This window comes from Pelecanus crispus, chromosome 12, assembly GCF_030463565.1.
Source record: "Pelecanus crispus isolate bPelCri1 chromosome 12, bPelCri1.pri, whole genome shotgun sequence".
NCBI classification, from domain to species: Eukaryota; Metazoa; Chordata; class Aves; order Pelecaniformes; family Pelecanidae; genus Pelecanus; species Pelecanus crispus.
Window position 1 is genome coordinate 25,214,295 of NC_134654.1, and position 18,108 is coordinate 25,232,402.

Genomic DNA, 18,108 nt, shown 5'->3' on the forward strand with positions numbered 1-18,108 from the left:
CGCGGGGCGGGGCTGCGCCCGTCGGCCGTTGGTGCGCGCGGCGCCGCGCCATGGGCAGCGCTGAGGAGAGAGGTAGAACCATAGAACGCTTTGGGTTGGAAGGGACCTTTAGAGACCACCTGGCCCACCCCCCTGCAATGAGCAGGGACATTTTTAACTGGATCGGGTTCCTCAGAGCCCCGTCCAACCTGGCCGTGAAGGTTTCCAGGGATGGGGCCTCCACTGCCTCTCTGGGCAACCCCTTCCAGTGCCTCAGGTAGGGGCGGCCGGGCAGCGGGGCCCCTGAGGGGACGGCCCGGCTCCTGAGGAGGCGACGGCCCCTCTCCCAGCCCCGGGCGCCTCTCCCTCGTGAATCTTGAATTCGTGCCCTGCCTGCCGCTGGGGCTGGATCGTGGCGTGTCCCCGCCGTCCTGCGGGGCCTTGCGGTGGGGCGGGGGCGAGTCCCGGAGGAGCAGCCAGCCTTCGTGCCCTGCGGGGTGCGGGAGGCAAGGTGGAGAGCTGCCCCTTCCCTCGGCCTTGTCATCCTCCTGCTGCTCGCATCGCTAGCGCCGTCCGCTTTCTTCAGACGTGCTTTTCCTTAAAGCTGTCTTTTCTTGTGTTGTGGCTTTTTAAGCTCTTTGTGTTAACCCCCCTTCCCCTCTTGTCTTTGCCTATCCCAGTGACGCTTTTAAATTGATAAAGCTGGAGATCAACAGTAACTGAAGCTTTCTAAGACATATCGGCCTGAAATGCAGGAGATGCTACTTCAATTTTTCATGCACCTGAAATTATTAAAGCGTTAGGGTAAAGTGATTTCTGGAAACGAGTGATGGAAAAGTAATACTCCCTGTGTACAGCAGAGTGAAAATTGTACAAATTAGTTTCTGTTGTAGTAATATTGTAGTGTATACTTTTTTCACCTTCCAAAGATGCCTTATCCCTTCTCTAGTAACTTGAAGTCCTTGATAACACTTCTTAAAATACCATTTTGTTTGCAAAAGCAACACGCAGGGGGAAAATCCAACCTTAAGAGATCACAGACTAACAGAGATGAAGACTTGTTCTTCCAAGTAGGTGTTTGAATCGGGTGACAAGGAAGACTGTAGAGGACACGTACTTCAAAGCACTTTGAATTCAGGGCTCAAAGTTTTGGGAAAATCAGGCTGTTCATGCACACATCCCATTCTGCTCAGCATAGCATAAAGTTGGTGGGACTGGCTTCATATTCTTGTAATCCCCAAACAGCAAGCTCATAAAAGTAGTCCTTGAATTTAGTTTTCGTGAAGAATGGGCAGTGTTGTCTAAGATTATTAGAGAAACTGGGTTTGTAAGAGAAGCTCATGTTTTTCAAAAAAGTACATGTAATTTCTGATTCTTGATAAAAGGTGGCATCAAAGCTTATTTTGTTAAGTCTTGCAAGGTTTGGAGTTCCTGACTATGTGGCCAGACCAAAATTTGCTTTCCATTATGTAGAAGAAAAAAAGTAATCTGCCCAGCCTGTGGTACTTCAGTACCCTTCAGCTCTCAAGTCCAGTTGTGCTATGACACTGTAACTAACCTTGTCTTTATTTCTGTGTCTTTCAGTTCTGACATTAATGTGTTTTACTTCTTAATAGATTGGGTTGATGTTGCCAATGATCTTTTAAGGAGCTGTCACATAAACCAGCACATAAAGCATCTCTCAGAATGTGGTGCTGATGTGTTTGTTCATCTTTATGAGTCAATCTTAGGAGAAAAAGTACCAGGTGGGAACGATAATTTCTAAACCTGCTTTTTTTTTTTTTTTTGTCTCTGTATATTTTGTAAGGAACAAATTCAAGTTTGCAAAACTTATTGCAGATGTAGGGCTTTTAAAGTATTTGTATCCTTCAAAAACGAACACATAAGATTGTCATTCTTTAAGAAGATTTAAGTAATATTGGCCATTTTTTTTGTTGTTTTTTGACTGCTATGAATGGCAGCTATGAGGGGAGTTCACTAGTATAGCTACAGCAAAACTTCTTCTATTGTAAATTAGGCCTTGAATGCTATACATAGGCACAATACCTTTGAAGGGTGTGAATTGGCTCATTTCTCTTAAAGAAGTGTTAATACTGAAGCCTGTTCTTGTAAAATGTTTAATATTTATAGTCTGCTAAGAGCTAAGGTGTGGTTTAACTCTGGTTTAACCCAACTCCACTTGACTTCAGTGACAACAATTAAGCAAGGGCTATACAATTATGTGTTTATTTGCTTTATGGTAAATTACTGCGTTTGGGAAGTGCCAAGACTCCTACTTGCAGAAGACTTTAATAGCATGGAGGTAACTGGCAGCTGTTGGAGGTAGAAGTCCTGTTAAATGTAAGCCCAGAACTAGAAATAATGTTACTCCCAATTAAGTCAAATACATTGCAGTCCAACTAGTCTCTGACAGGGGAAGAAGAGACCTTAACACAAACTGCAATTCCAGTTTGATGATCTGAACTAGATGTGTGTGCTGGGAGTGAAGGAGGAAAAATACTTTAGTAGTCTCTCTGTTCTTGAATTTAATACTACAGCTGATAAAATCCTCACATATTCCAGGGGTGTTCCAGGTTTGTACTCAGTATCTATAATTCATATGACCACATGATATTTGGGCTTTTCACCAAGTACACAAGGTATTGGAAAAATACTAACTTGTAAGTGAAAGTTGAAGTAGTTTAGTCAAAACATCTGCAATAAGCTATCCATTTAGATAGCCTAAAATCTATTATTTATTTGAAATAGATTTCATAGCTACTCCTAGAAGCCAAGAGGATGATGCACATAATGTACAAGCAGTAATAGATTCCCTGGCATTGGACTATTTGCAGGTCAGCTTGTCGCACATCACTGGTAAGTACTCATTTTAATATAGACAAACACCAGCTGAATATCTGTGTGGTTTAATTTGAACATTTTATAAGAACCACATGTTATAAAGCATACTTTCATACTTACATGAAAGGTCTTTTTCCTGTAGTGAATGTCATCAAAGCACTGACCCCTTGCCTTGGACAGGTTATAAATTTAAACAGCAGGCGGAGGATAAATAAGAGCTGTCTTGTATGACACAGACCTGTAAGAAATATTAAAGTTTTATTTATTATTTTTATTTATTTTATTTTATTTATTAAATCATGCTTTACTTGTCTGCTAAAGTGTTATGTTATTGGCTCAGCATTTTTCTGTGTACAGTTAAAGCTTGGAGACCGGGTTTTAAAACATGAGCCTTGAATTTCAAACTTGTTACTGAATTTTAAAAAGTTGCTGAGTGAAGACTTGAACCATGTTGTGTCTGTCCTTTGTACACAGATAATAGTTTTCATTGAGTATTCATATGTATAGTCTCGTGTAACATAGCCTGCAAAGAATGAAAACTGCTTGTTTGATATAAAATATCTCTTTCTGATTTACTACCTGTACAGTATGGCTGGCATTTGTAATCCTGCCTGCCAGTCTATAGACTTGGTTCATGCTGTAGCTAGTATGTATAAGAAAATGTTGAATGCCAACTATCCCTGTAAATATCCCTGATTTTTTTTTGTGTGTGTGCGTGTAAGCAGGTATAACATCAATAAACTTTAACTTATTAGAACTGAAAATATGCAACTTTAGGGAACTTTTAAGGTACCTTAAGCTTACATATGTAGCCAGAAAACTACTGCTTTTGAGAATTTTCCTTCTGTGAGTTACTAATGATTAATATGTGGCAGTACCTTCTCTTAAGGTGAGAACATTGTGAAAGGCGAAAGGGAGTCTATCAGAAACCTCCTCGAAATATTTGATGGTTTGTTAGAGTATCTTACAGAAGAAGTCAGTGAATCTTCTTCTCAGAATGGAGGTGAGTAGACAGATGTCCTAGTTTAAGGTATTATGTTCTGCTACTACTATATTATGGCCAGCTGGCTTTTTCTGTTTGTCTGCTATCAAGTTAGCTTGCTGAGGGCTTAGGTTCTCATGACCATAGTTCTTGGTGTTCATGGGTGGAATACAGCTCCTGTAAGAGGCAAAAACTGTTTCTTTGCTGTTCTCCTCACTAGCAGCTATAGGAAATTGTATTGATTGGAAGATGTAAGCTTTGTGAAACCTTGTTTTGGGGTCCTCAAGGTGTTTCCTATGTAGCAAAGATTTATTTGGTGGTTTTGCTGTGTTTATAACCTTGATGATGCAGAAGAGGAGGGACTGAAACTGATCACAGGACATTTCAGTGGCCAAACTGAGTATTTACATTCCTTATTTTCATAAACAATAATGATAAGATAGATGGTGTATTTTCCCCAAAACTTGTTAAAAGGCAAGAATTGGAGAGCATAATCTTTCTGCTTCATTCTTGTGGCAGAAGCCTACTCCAGACAATTCATCCTCTGTTAGTATGCTGCTTTTCAACTTGTAAGTCAAATGATTTATGGTTAGAATTCAGGGAGGGAAATGTTGACTTCATCTGGAACAACGAGCAAAGGACTTACTAGGAGACAAACAGGGGGATGACTTAAGCTTTCCTGCGAAGTGAGCCTTGGGAGCAGATCCATAGCAGGGGCTATTTTGACGAAAATGCTAAACAGGGCAAGAGAAGCTACTCAGCCCTTCAGAGGCATCATCGTTACTGCAGACTGCGTACTGGTCTTCTACCTTAAAGCTGATAAGAACTGTCATCGCTGGCTGTTGCACCCTGTGAGTAAAGGGGAGAGCACTTGGTGGCTGAGATGGTTGCCTCCTGTCCTGTTTTGCTGTGAAATGGCAGAAAGAGGCCAGTAGCTATTTTCAGTGGCTGTCCTTCTGCTTTTCCCTTCCCTCAGACTGCTAGTGCTATTTTCTAGTTATAAGTACAGGATTTAATTCTTTTGAGCAAGAAGAAAGGGGTTATATATAATTGAAACAATAGGGTATATGATAGTTGTATTGCTTCCCAAAACTTACCATCTCAGTTGCCCCCTGCCCTGGGGTGCATTACGTGTTGTCATTTTAGATACCATCATTATAATGTTTTATTAAACTGTTTTGATGATATTAGCAATAAAACCTGTTAGTTAATAGGTAGAAGTAGTCTTCCTGAAAATAATTGCCTCTTCGTTATTAACAGATGAGGCGAATGTGCTGTCTAATAATGAAATTCAAATTGCATCTCAAGAGCCGCTGGAAAGCAATGCTGGTCAACTTATGCAACCTTCAATATTCTCATCAGTTGAAGGGTAAGAACAATTCTGAATATTTGCATTGGCAGAGTGATTGACTATCTTTTTGTGTATCTGTAGAGAAACCAGTAGGTTTTTAACAGCATGCAAGGAGGAGACATACTGATTACATATGCCAAATGGAATGCAAGATAACTTTCTCCTTTAGTTGGGCAGCAAGAGGGCTAAAATTAGATCCAGAACTTTTCTGCTCTTGAAGAGCACTGATGGCATTTTGTTTCCCTTAAGTTTACTTTACATGTGGAATGAAACAAGTTGAAAACTTTATCTCAGTTTTAAATGATTGTATTTTAGTTAAACTGCATTCGATTTATCTTCATGACTTCTACACTGGTTTGTTTTGTAGAAGCTGGTCTCCTATGTCCTGTGCTACAACAGCCAGCTGCCTGAAGGAGAGCTGCCACTCTTCTGCAGCTCCATCTTGTGGACTGAAGGGGCAAAGACTTTTAGAGTAAATACTTTACAGCTTTATGTTCCTCTTAGGTCCCAATCAGAATCCGTTGTTCCATCTTGTGATGTAGATGGATCGGAATCTACCAGTGAATTAATTAGACTGGGAGATACTGCTCATTCATTTTCCAAGAGAGAGGAAGGTGAGTTTGGGTGAAAAAAAATTTAAGACTACTCTCTAGTAACATTTCTAAGCTTTTTTGTTGTTTATTTTTTTTTAAAGTTATTTCTTTCAGACAAATACTTTGTTTTAAATTCTTATTTTAAAAAAAGAACAACCCACACCCCCCCAAAAAAACCCAACCCACAATAAGCAAACCTACCTGTAGTTGATCTTAAACCGCAGATTTCTTAAAGTATTTCAGACACTGTTTTTCATGATGCCTGAGCTACATTATTTGAAGAAAGGTTTGTTGTTTGACTTCTAATTCAGTTTGTCCTACAAAAGCTTTTTATTTTGCTCAATGGAATGAGATTTCTGAAGCCTTTAATTTATTTAATTTATTGCAGTGTAAAAGGTAGTACTTAAGACTGTAAAAAGATTAGTAAGTTCATTCTTAAAGAAGACTTGTTAGGAGGACGTAGAACTTAAAAACATTATGGGTGGCTCTGGAACATATAATGTGCAGACTGGAGTCCATTCCTATTTCTTATTTTCCTGTAAGAATATTCCTATTCTTATTGGTGATGAAGCTCTTCAAGTAGGGGCATAAAGAAGTATTATGAATTATGAAATTTTTATTGAATAGAATTACAAGTAGGAATTTAACAGACCTATTTTGATCATAGTATGGGTTGCCAACACAAAATTATTAACATACCAAACCTGAAAATTGTCCATCTAAACAGTTCATAGCAAGATGCTTTATAGTTTTTAATTTCATCTTTTTTTAAACACCACTTGTAGAATTCCAGGTGCCTGAATTGTTACCAGCAGAAAAGGACAAGGGGGTGGAAGAATCTAAAAACACAGAGGCTATTGCAACATTACCTAGATGGTTCTCTGAAACTGAAAGGGCTGTTGTAAAGGAAAAAGAAGATGGTGAGTAATCATTCTTTTGCTATCTGATAATCTACCTGACTTTGACGAACGGGTGTAAGGTACTAAGGTAGTGTAGAGGAGCACCTTAGTCATGGATAGAACCACTTCAGCTATATTTTGAAATAAATCCTTTTCAGAAATTTAATGTTTTAGTGCCCCAGACTATGCAAACTCCATTATCCGGGGTATTTCTTCTTAGCTAGGATTCAGCTTCAGCCAGGTTTCTTTCCTTTTGTTGTTCAAAAAGCAAAATACTAAAAGTAAAAAGTCCTTGTGAAAGATCCTAGCATCCAAAATCATGTTCACAAGGGGGCTTTCATGCTGTTCTTAAGGACAGTTGTGGATAGATTGTGTGTTGGGTGAATCATTCTGACAGGCGGCAGCCGTCTTCTCCAGTTGTCCCTGGCCTCTGACTATGGCTCTGTCATTGCTTAGAACTCCGGCACGTGAGCAGGCATTCCCCCGCATGTATCTCAAATGGCTGTGGGGAAAATAACAGCAAATCAAAAGCTGTTTACTGTGTATGCACAGAGCTACACCCATGCAGTATGAGAGCAGTATATCATATACATATGTATACATACATATATACAGTCATGAAAAAATTGGCGCTCTTAGAAAAGTAGTGAGACAGGGAGGGGCTGCAGTATGGATCTCTCTAAACAGAAGAAAAATAACATCGTAAGGCATAAAAATGTTACAGTACTGTTCTATGCAATCCAACACAGACGGTAGCTAACATTAGATATTTAGATATTCCATCTAATATGTATGGAGAACACACAAACCTAACATTCTGCTTTCACAGATAACACTTAAACTTCTTCATATTTGTCTCTTAAGGATCAATGGAGTCCATTCATATGACTGAACCTCAAAAAGAGAGTTTGTGTGCCAGTGCTACAAAACTTGGGGAGCCTATACAGCAAGCTATTCCTTTGCTACCACCATTTCAGCCTGCGGAAGGCAGACCTCGTTATCCTGGATGGAGAGACTATCAGAGCTCAGACAGCCAGTCAGCAACTTTGGCTAACAGTGAAGGAGTGAAAATTCCTACTGTAAGTAAATAAAAAACCTTTTTTTTTTTTACTAATCAGTAGTGCTTTCATTTTAAAACCTTCTAGTATACTTACAGAATGGGAGTAGTTGGTGTCTGAAGACCACTTCTGAATGTGCCAGATTTTATCTTCTGTTCAAAGAATTTTAGATCGGGTATTCATTCTTCACTGAGTGTCCAGAGAGAAAGTTAATTTGAAGGATGTGTTTATTTTATACACATAAACACACACATCTCCATCATCAATGTAACTGCACAGCTTACAGTATAGTAAACAAAAGAATTATAGTGTATTTTTATTTATCTATAAAATCAGCATTGATTTCCATATGCAGACAAACCTAATGGATGACCTTCCTGTCAACACTGTCCTGTGAATTTATAGAAAACATGTTGCTTTTTATTTCAGCTTGAGGAGTCACTTACACAAAAATCTGAAGAGGTTTCTGGTAGTCTTCCTCTATCAAGGAAGATCCCTGGTGAGAGCGAATTTTGCTTCCTACAGGGTAACTCTTAAGCGTCAAATGTTGCATTTATTTTTATTGGCACTACAAGAAATATGGTTTTGAAACTACTAGTGCATTTTTTTTAATTCAGCCACAAGTTCATATTTCTATCTCTGTTTTACAGAGAAACAAAAATAGGTTACTTTTAAGCTGTTCACTATGCCAGAGAAATATAATCTGTGTCCCCAGTTCAACTCCTTTCTTAGTTAATCCAGTTAAGATGTACCTATACTACAGAAATCTCTTCTAGCAGATAACTCCCATGGCTGAGCTTGTTCTGAGCAGAGAAACATGGACCAAACAGGCCAGTTCCAACTCCAGGAAAAAGCCCATTAACTGCTATTGTAGAAAAGGTTTAGAAGCTAGTTTTCAGTACTTACTTTCTCTGTTGCCTGGGAAACACTGCTTACCTTTCTAGTTTCCATAGCATCCCCATGACACTGAACATTCAAAACTTGAGCAATTACCAAAATAAATGTCACAACTGTGTAACCACAGTTGCTTTGTCATTCTGTTCTCTTGAAATGATTTGGTTCCCAAGGCCATGGATCACATCTTTTTTTACTTGTTCCCCACATTAGCAGGCACAGTGCAGCCTATAGCATCAACTAACACTTATCTGTCATCTGCTTCTGCAGTGGGAGACCAGGTGGTATCGAATGATGCTGAAGACCATGTTGCAAAGGTTAGATGTTGCATCTTCACTGTATTTGTGGAAGCTCAGTCAATATTTTTGGATTTCTGCTTAATTCTCCTGATACCTTGTGACACTTCTGGGCTTTTTTCAAACCTGTTTTTGGCTTGCTTTCTTCAGTACACAATCAGTGATGCAATGTTGTTAGACTATGACTATGTACACTTTATAAGTCACATCAGCTCTTTCTGGAGGTTTTTGCTCCAAGAAGTGTAAGCGCCAGTACCTATAGAGTTCCAATTTATCACAACCAACCACTTACTAGTTATCTGGGTTTTAATCAAAGGTGTATAAAACACAACAGTACAGTCATATCCTTTCTCCAAAGTGTATCAGTATTCTAAACTAATAAGAATGTTGGTATTCTGGCGTTGTTCAGACTCCAATAAAATTCAGATTTTGCTCTCTTCCTAAAGATCACTGAGCTGCCTGGCTATATTCTTTCATTTTATTTCCTTGCATTGTCCTTTGCTTTTCAAAAACTGAATAATGCAAAACCCACAAATTGCAGCAGATGCCATTCTATGCTTGTGGAAACATGTCTGTATAGGAAGTTCCTTGCTCCGGAAAACACTTTTTTTTTTTTCCTTCTGCAACCACAAGAGGTACTCACAGACTTCATTTGTTTCAATAGTTTCAACAGCCTTTACTTCTACATTGTCAGTTTAAAACATTGTCTCTGTTTACAACTCATTTTCCATTGGTGTATTTGCAAGTATATGCATGCCAACCCTGAATTACTCCAGTTCTAACAGATAAGTGACCAGGCAGTACTAAACCAGTGTAACTAAATGGCAGAAGGACAGAAGTGTTTTCTTTTTGTTTGCTGTGAATTGCAGCTTAGTCTATCCTCAGTGAGGTTCCGCTTACTGCCATTACTTGGCATTAGTCCCAGGCTATGGGGTAATATATAGGGATACTCATAGACTTAACCTAGACCTTGTTCTTCTGATTCAGTGGTTTAGCTGTAGATGATTCTTGAACTGATCTTCTATATTTCTGCTAGTCTGTTCCTTTAAACATCTAATTCTCTAAAGCACACCAACTTCAGTCAGGTACCAAGACATATAACTACTTGTATATAATAATAAAAAATATGTAATCATGGGGTTTGAGATGGTTCTCCTACCAAAGCTGCTGTAGGATCTTTCTACTCACATGATCTGTGGTATTTCTGAGCTTTACTGTGAAGATCTTAATAAAATCTTAATCTACTTTTACTCATTTTCCTAGGTTCCCTGGGTATATGGGACTTCATCTGCTTCCTCTTTGCATCAAAAACTGTCACTACAGGCTGAACAAGTAACACAAACTCCAAGACCTGAATCTAGATATCTGCCTAGAAAGAAAAGGCAAGTTCAGCTTTTTGGTACTGAGCCAAGCTAGCGCTTTCATATACATGGCCACCCAGCCCCCTGCCCCCCCCAATAAGATCTCTTCCTCCTTGGCTGCATGACAGTGAAAGACTAATTTTAACAGAAAGATTTCCTGTTTCTCCTGACATATGCGTTTCCTTAAATACAGTTATAGGCATTTCCACATTCAGTTTCTACTTAATCCTATATAAATGTGCTCACGCAAAAAGTGAACTGGAATTGTACGAGGTAATGCTTATCTTCAAGTTTTTAGAATAGAAATGAAATCTGTCTGTTTTCTGTTTTAGCAGATACGAAAATTCTACCACAGATTCACTTGAAGAGTCTCTTTCCTACAGAACAACAAAGGAAAAGCTATCTGAGCAAGAGCTTCATAAAGTGTCAGAAAAACTCTCTCATGGGTTAAATGAACTAGATTTAGTAAGTGAAATCTATTCTTTGTTTTATCTGAGCAAGCTAGCCTTAGTAATGATAGTGAACCAGAATATAAATTTAATATTGATGAAAGGAGATTTGCAACTAACACCTGACTTTAGAAAGTTCTAAATTTTGAATGAACTACTGAACCTGACCCACCCCCCACCCCTATCCAACAGATGTTAAAGAGAGCTTTGGGCGGGCACACTAGAGAAGAAGAGTTGACAGATGAAGACAACCTGTCTCAGCACAGTGACAGCGTCATGGATTATCGTCGAAGGAAAGCTGAACGAGGTAACAATTCTTTACCACTTAAGTATTAGGATGGAAAGAAACATAAAGAAAAAAAAACTTCTCGTGTAAAGCCCATACACTGAACTACTGGGTAGTTAGTTACTAGGTTTCGTATTATTAGTTCACTTGTATTTTGTCTTAGATACAAACCTGAGCAACAGTAACAATTACAATTAAGTTCACTTAAATAGCTACGGTGAAACTTCACTAAAAACACAAGGCAACCACAGCTACAGTAAAAAATGTACAGAAGGTGGGGGGAGGGACAGCATACAAGCTCATTGATAGGACTGATTCTAAAATGAGGGCCAGGTCACAATACACTTGACTGCAAATTCTTCTGTGCCAAACACAGCATGTACATCTGGGTATCTTACAAACACAGTGTGCAGTGTGTGTGTTGGTGGCAACATGATTAAATAACCCCCCTATACGTACACCCGACTAAAACTATCATATAGCTTGATCTAATCCACATGCACAACATCATATTGCAAGATGGAGCTGTTTGTGACCCTGGCATACAGACAGTCTCTCACCTTGAGCTGCCTTCATTTGTCTTTGCTGCTTTTTCCTTTCCTATCTCGAATACCTTCTGGCACCTTTGCTAATATATAAACCCCAAAAATTGTGATTTGGGGCAGGGATAATTCTAAAGGTAAAGGCTTTAGCTTTTTATGACTTCAGAGTCAAAACATTTAGCACAAATTATGCCATATGAGTTTTGGGGGGCTTTTTTCCCTTATGTTTGCCTGGAGGGGTTTTTTTGTTTTGTTTTGGTTTTTTTTGTTTCAGGTTAGATACTCAATGAATCCCCTTTCCTTACAGACACACATCTAAGGTACCCAAGCAGGCCACGATCCCTTTCTCCATCCTCACCCTCATCTCAGCATCAACTCTTTTCCGAGTTGGACGATAAACTTTGTAGTAATGAAACAGGACAAATAAGGAAAATACACAGACAGCTGCAAAAAGAAAGGGATGAAAGAAGAAAAAAAGCAAAGGTAACCTCTAGGTTAGACCTATTGGTTGTTCTTACCAAGAGTTATACTAAAAGCATGAAAACTGGATGCTCTTACTTAATGGGGGCATCTGGTCTACGTTAGTAACTTTGTACTGTTGTATCTGTAGACTGCTGAGGAAAAGACAACCTCCAAATTTTGCAAAAAAGAGAGTTTAAAGTGGAAGAAGCTGCTCTGACCCATATACTGGACAAGTTAATGAGGTGGTCATATGGACTGATTATTTTCTCTGAAAAGTGCTCTTATTTTTATTTTCTAGATGGTTGCTAAAGCTTATGAAGATGAACTAAGAATTTATGAAGCTAGGGAGAGGCTTAGACTTTCCAAGCTCAGAGAAGTCATGAAGGAAATGGTATGTGATGCACTATGGTGATTGTTGGTTGGGTTTTGTTTGGTTTTTTTTAAATTTGTCTAGGTGATCTGTCCAGACACTGGATATGTCTTTTAGGTACAAAAACTCCTTGACTTTCAGCATCATAGTTACAGCACTGTATGCTACTAAAGTAGTAAACAGAAGGACAGATTTTCCTGAGATAGACAGAACCAAGGGACAAGTACTTTTAGAAGTTTCAGCACTTGTATGTATTAAGAATAATACCTGGTTCTTATGGGTAACCTAACTACTGTGCTTTTCACATGAGTGGTAACTTCAAGACACTCGGATTTAAAGAATTAAAGCTAATGAGCAAGTAGATAGCTTCTATAGACTGGCCTAAACTTCTCCACAGATGGGCACTACTTCATGCACACATCCCCAACAACTAGGTTAATAAGGTTGGAGCCCCTGTATGCTGTAGGCAATCTGCTTAATATTGTCATAGTCTTTTTTTAACTACTCTAGAAGTTGGGTTTGTGCGAGGATGGTTCTCTAATGTTATGAATACAGCAAAGGGGTTTTTGCTACTTCCTTACATACTACTGGAACCGCAAAGAACCTAAGCTGACAAGCTCTGTCATAACAATGTAGGCTGCACTGGCCCTTTTCACCACCTTTGCAGAAGCAGTCCATAGGCTCCTGCAGTAGTGTAAGTGCTGCAAAAGAGCTGATGTTATACAATAGGGAGATCTAACCTTTATTTGAACCCTGACCTGCATTTGGTAAATTCTGGCATTCTGGAGAATCCAGTTCAGTATGTCCAAATTCTTGTTCTAAGGTTTCAGACATTTAAGTTTTGATATCCAAACTATGCGATCTATCAGTCTTTCTCTTCTCATACCTGTTCTCCATCTGTTTTACATCTGCTCCTAAGGAACAAGAATACAAAGAAAACATCTTTAAAGAACCTCCAAAAATGCCTCAGCCAGTGAAAGTTTATTCTAGAAAAACCACACCTCGGAATCCCAAATACAGCCAGTGGATTCCAAAACGAGGGACTGTGAAGCCAAAGAAAGCAGCTCCAAGTAAGAACTGCAAAACTATACTTGGTGGAAAACTGGCATCTTTTGAAAGCATGTGTTCAACTCCAAGAATAAAGGCATCAGTCCAACATATACCAGTCAGCTGTAGCATTTTCCCCTTCTTATGACCTCTATATGTCTGGATTTTTGTTAGGGAAGATAATGCTTTAAGTAAATGTAGATCACCAATGCACAATCAAAACTGTGACCCATTTGCTACCTCCTTTAAAATCCCTTGGATTATTTTCAAGGCTTGTTTCCATTACTGCTACTCCTATGCTTGCTCCACTATAGTCTGAGCTCAGTCTTTGGTTTTTTGTCTTTTTTTTTTTTTTTGTCCTTTTTTTCCTGAGCATGTATCAGATTTAAAATTGGGCCTCTCACTTGAGTGGGCTGGTGCTGAGCCATGCACAGGTAATACAGCAGTCTCTCAATTGCTATCATCTGCCTTTCAAGACCCTGCCGTGGTTGTATTACCACTGCCACTGGTTTTGCTGAGCAAGTGATGCTCCAAGAACAGCCAGCGTGCAAATCACAGGCTCAGTTGTGGTAAACAGCATTGCGCATGCTTATGTATAAGGTCATGGTATAATCTCCTGCATATCTGAATGTTTCTTAGATACACTGCCTTTTTTTTTTTTCTTCAGTGTTTAAAGGGCATATACTTGCTTAATACCCATTTGTTTCATCTCCCCATCATCTTTTCCTGCCAGAAAGATCAAAAATGTAATGGGAATGAGCTGGTTGCAAACCAGTTTATGTTCCACCTGTTTACTTCACCTGGATCTGTCACTACTACTGCTGTATTAGCACTATTTTAAGTTGCTGCAGCCAGAGAGAGACAGACAGATAAAGAAATCACTGATTAGTGATGGTCAGAACCATTTGAAGAAAGAAGGGGATACCTGTCTTAATTGGATGTGGTGGTGGAAAGGGAGATAACACCTGAGCTGTAAAAGCAATTCTTCAGCAGGAAAAAAAAAACCAAACCCACACCAATAAAAACTTGGGATTACTTTCTCTGCTGTGGTACTGGGAGAGTGATGTTATGTCCTGCTGGGTTTAGCTTGACATCATAACAAAAGCATGGTAGCTGTATATAGTGTTTAATCTAAAATATTTCATAACCTAGGCTGACACTGTCTGGAAGAATTTACCACTAAATGTATTCTCCAGGAATTTATTGCTTACATCTGTCTTTACCTTGTAGTGAAAGTAAGAGATGATGACCTCCTATGTCAGCTACTGGAAGAGTTTCCCCACCTGCATATTTCCCACCATGCTATGAATAAAATGTGGCAGCAGCAGCTTGCACATACTGAACAACTTAAGGCAGCTTCTGGCAGAACCAGATCAAAACTCCAAAATGAAGTGAGCGTTCTTATTCTTACCTTCTAAGTCTTAGCAGGCACAGTACCTCTGACAGAACAGTTAGCACTCATCAGTTTGTACTGCATAATAAAATCATCCTGGCTCTTTGTATGCAGCGTAGATAGGGTACACGCACACCCAAAGCACAATACGAAAGGATGTCTATCTGAGCTTGGTTAGTTAAAACAGGGATGTACACATCTAGGCATGCAGGCTCAACTTTTTATCAGCCACTTGAATATAATGTTCATTTTTTTATACTAGTTTATCTAATACTGCCTAGGATTGCTATTGCTTTTTAAAAAGCATTTTGTAGTCTTGAGTACTAGTTCTCAACAGGTTCTTTTTTAGTTTAAAAGTTAGTTATGAGATACAAAAGTTGATTAACTTATGCATGGTAACTCTAAACATAAAAAACCAAAGCATAGCAGAGGGGCAATGTTTAAAACTCCTATGCGCAACTGCCTGCCCTGCAGAATGATGGAAGTAATTAGTTTTTTTTTTTTTAAACCTCCAGGTTCAGCAAGCCCTGAAGAAGCATGAACTTCTTGTTGCAATTATTAAAAAAGATCAAGACCATAACAAGAGACTGGTATGTTCTTTGAAGGATATTTGTTACATAATACAAAAATTTCATGTTGAGCTAGCTAGAATGCATATTCCCTGGTCCATGAAAGTGGCTTTTTATCTTAGAACAATTTTATGCCTCTTGAGTAGCTGTGGTCTCAAATGCCATGTAATCTGTTTGCTGTGTGGCTACTGAAGTCATGGGAATGGAATATTATTATTTCACTGCACTGTTGCTTTAAAAGTGCAAATGAATTCTAAGAATGTGCAAGAAGGAGAAACTTCAGGCTCCTGGTGTTGCTGGTAAAAACACCAGCTACTGTGGCAATGCTGACTCCTTAATTATATAGTGCTCTTGATGGCACTGCTTTGCTAAATCAGTGGTGACCTAAAGCTTTAAACTATGAATGCAGTGTAAAATTGGGGTAGGGAGAAGATCCTTAGTAAAGGACCCTATTTCTTTAGCAATTATTAACAAAGCTTTGCCTGCAGCAATATCTATTGGAAGCTTGGTGGTCTTACAGCTACTGTTCTCCATTTAGCAAGAATTTAAGCAACGGATCTGCCGACAGAAATGGGCTCAGAATAAAGTGAGAGAGAAACGCCAGCAAATTGCTCGAGCCAGGAAATATTATGAAGATTACCGGGTTCAGTTGCGTGCCAAGATGATGCGGGCTAGGACACGGGAAGAAAGGGTAAGTACAAGATGTCTTGCTCTGCAAGTGTGGAATTCTTTTTTTTTTTGTTTGGACCCTGGTGCTGAGGACCCATAGTCTGGTAGTTCAAATAATGGTACAAGTAGACAGAGAGCAAGTGAAGTGAACAGAGCATAGGAGCCAGGATGAAATGGTGGGTCAGTCAAGGCCACAGATGAAAAGGTTCCTTCTTTGGAAACACTGATACAGTTCAGGGCAAACCACTGTAAAACAAGAAAGGATGCTTTATGGGGTTAAGAGAAGGAGAGAAAAGGTGAAGTATCAGTTTGGAAAAACAGGGCTGGTAACATGAGGAATTGGGGAAATGAGTTTTCAGAAATGGTAGGATTAAGAAGTTGTTCCTATAGTCACTATCCAAAGAAAACAATCTAAATCTTCAGTTAAGGAAACTGATCAAAATGACAGCTTTGTTATTCAGTTATGTTTGTTAACCAAAGGGGACTTTTTGACATCTATGATCTCTAATTAGGGCTGGACATAAGAGCTAAGGAAAGCAAGTAGAGTTATTACACAATTCTCAAAGTGTTACCTACTCTTGTACCTTTTAAAATAACAGACTAGAAGTTTAGTGTGTAATCCACTATTAGTGATTTGAGAACTGTTTGCCTCAAGCGGCACAGCACCGTAGCTGGTAAGTGTTCTCCTGTATAAATGGAAAGCCGGAGTACAGGCTGGACTTCCTGCTGTTGGAAATCTGGATGAAGGTCCTGAAGCCAGATGACTGAATGCAGGGTGGGCTGTAAATCACAGTGCATGTTCAAAGACCCTGGCTTGAATTGTTGGTTTGTCTGAAGTGATTTTAAAAATGTAATGTACATTTGCTGCTCTAGCCCCTTTCTTAGTCACGGGACTAAACTGACATGAAAAATTTGTTTTATCTATTGGAACTTCAGCTAAATGAGTAATACATATACAGCTCAGCTGCATCTGTACCACTGCTACTACATACATAACTGTACTTTTTCATGGGCAATGACCTATCTTCACGTGATCACCCTTCTATCAGTAGATAAAGCAGCTGAAAAATGTAAATGTATACTTAAAAGTCTGTGGGAAAGCTTTAGGTTTGCTTTTTTTTTAATTGCTGGCAGATATTTAAAAACTTATTTGAAGAAGGCTTAGAAATTCAGAAGCAAAGACTGAAGGACCTGAGAGCATATGCTCAAGAGAAGCGTGCTGAGCAAAGGAGAGAGCATCAAAATGAGTTGGAGTCCATGGAGAACTATTACAAAGATCAGGTAAAGCTTAATCTGCATCCAAGACAGTTAGTATTTTTTATACTGGAAGTCTTTCTCTAATGGGTTCAACTCAAACATGTGTTATGCTTAGTTTTCCATGCTAGCAGAAACTTTATCTCAAGAACGCCAAGAAATGCAAACCAGAGAAAAAGCACAAGCACAGGTAAGTATTTTTAATTTTGTGTAAATGTCATCTTTTCTTTTTATGTGCTGTGGCTGATGTCTGTATTTCCTTTAGATGCTACAGAAAACAAAAAGAGAATTGAGATCAAGGATGGAAAAGGAAATACAGCAACTGCAAGCAGCAATCATGCAAAGTGATGATGACACCTTTTTTCAAGAACTAGAAGCAGACAGACTGAAATCTAGACTTCAGATGGCTTCCTTTCACTATAGCAAAAGCCGCTTCTTGTAAGGCTTACGGTAAATATCACTGCAGTTCTCTCTGGCTGGGCTGATGAGAATCTTTGAGAGCTGCTCTAACAGGAAGATGGTGTGTGGCTGTTTTTCTCCAAAATATTTTATATTTTGACATGTTAGAGGTGCAGCTACTGGTATCTGAGATCTCTACAGCACTTTTATGATCAATAAAGTTTTTAAACGACTTTCTACCTTTTTAGCAAGGCTGAGATAACATTGAGCTCGACACAAAGGAAGTGGGATGAAGTCAGCGTGCTTTAAAGCAGTTACCTTAGTGCAACAGTTGAAGCTAAGCCTCCTCCATGCCTCTGCTGATTCTTATTGCCGGAGTTACACTAACACCACTAGCCAGAAATTACTGGAGTG

The 18,108-nt window shown here is 39.1% G+C and overlaps 1 protein-coding gene across 1 annotated transcript; it reads left to right on the plus strand.

Annotated features, from left to right (window-relative positions):
* The first annotated feature begins 50 nt into the window (after nt 1–50).
* Nucleotides 51–17,879, plus strand: CEP95 (centrosomal protein 95). The gene is made up of 22 exons (XM_075719939.1): nt 51–72; nt 1,596–1,724; nt 2,728–2,835; nt 3,710–3,823; nt 5,063–5,171; nt 5,658–5,767; nt 6,532–6,666; nt 7,510–7,724; nt 8,133–8,202; nt 8,811–8,914; nt 10,157–10,275; nt 10,587–10,719; nt 10,896–11,010; nt 11,839–12,014; nt 12,292–12,384; nt 13,283–13,433; nt 14,641–14,801; nt 15,319–15,393; nt 15,911–16,063; nt 17,176–17,322; nt 17,414–17,485; nt 17,561–17,879. Exons 1-22 carry the CDS (start codon nt 51–53, stop codon nt 17,735–17,737), a joined length of 2,688 nt encoding a protein of 895 aa, XP_075576054.1. The 3' UTR covers nt 17,738–17,879.
* Nucleotides 17,880–18,108: the final 229 nt, after the last annotated feature.